General features: G+C 40.1%; 1 protein-coding gene across 1 annotated transcript; it reads right to left on the bottom strand.

Annotated features, from left to right (window-relative positions):
• Positions 1–136: 136 nt before the first annotated feature.
• Positions 137–879, bottom strand: LOC114782413 (forkhead box protein H1-like; the record flags this gene model as incomplete). The annotated part of the gene is made up of 3 exons (XM_028968260.1): positions 677–879; positions 460–555; positions 137–239 (listed from the first exon to the last, which is right to left on the bottom strand). Coding segments are annotated over exons 1-3 (328 nt in total), but the record flags the coding sequence as incomplete, so codon positions are not given.
• Positions 880–1,081: the final 202 nt, after the last annotated feature.

Here is a 1,081-nt window from a genome sequence, read left to right as displayed (position 1 = left end):
ATGGAGAAGGAACTGGTGAACTTTTCTGAGCTCTTCATCTCTGTTGCTTTACATGATGAACTTGCAGGTGTTTTGCAGCTTGTCTTGTCTCTAACATCCATGGAAATCTGAAAAGGTAGAGCCGGAAATATGTCACGCGTGCCAGTGAAGTGACGTTGCATCATCTTCTTGGTGATCCGACGCTCATCCACCGTCCAAAAGTTCTTTTTAGCTTTTGGGAATTCTGGATTTACCGGAACCTGGTGAACAAACAAAAATCAGGTTCGAGTTTATATAACATGCAGTTAAAATGATCTTAACTGAGCCACTGGGGAAGCATGTGACAGTGTATTTCTTGGTGACAGTCCCAAGTCAGGATCGGCATCAAGTGAACAACTTAAACCAGGTCAGTTGTGAGGTCAACCAGACCTGTTGATCCACAGAAGCGACCCCTAAAAAAGAAGTTTAAATTCCTCTTACCTTGACAAAGCAGTCATTAGTAGACAGGCAGACACGGATTGTGTTTTCCAGTCCTCGTCTATCTCCGGTGACAAACTCTTCCAGTCTCGTCATTATCTGTAAAGTGAAAAACAGCTTCTTAAAACAATCACTTTCGATTCAAAAAAAGAAACTTTATTCAGGACATTCACCCCTCATCATTAATACGTATTATAAAATACGGAGCCTTTTAACTTACCTCTCCAAATGTTAGTCTTTTCATCTGGGAGTTCTGCAGGATACAGGCTACAAGTCCCAGGTAGGTGCACTTCTTCACGTATCGTTTCTTGGAGCCACCCATGGGTGCCAGAGCCGAGATGTTTTCCATCTTTACTCTCTTAACTCCAGAAGTGAAATGCTGAAGCTTGATGGTCTGTGCCTTTTTATCCCATCAGGATGATAAGAGTCATTAAAAGTGTACATGCCATCGTAAGTGTGACATTTTCATGTCAATAGACCCTAATCTTGGGGGCGTGACTGTTAATGGATGTAAGGTTAATATTAACATAAAGTTTCACTCTGACTAAATGTGCTGTTTCAGTAAACAACCATTTTAAGACTACATTATATATATATATATATATATATATATATATATAGAGAG

The sequence above is a fragment of the Denticeps clupeoides genome, unplaced genomic scaffold (assembly GCF_900700375.1).
Source record: "Denticeps clupeoides unplaced genomic scaffold, fDenClu1.1, whole genome shotgun sequence".
Lineage (NCBI taxonomy): Eukaryota > Metazoa > Chordata > Actinopteri > Clupeiformes > Denticipitidae > Denticeps > Denticeps clupeoides.
This window is presented reverse-complemented; position numbering and strand designations above follow the sequence as displayed.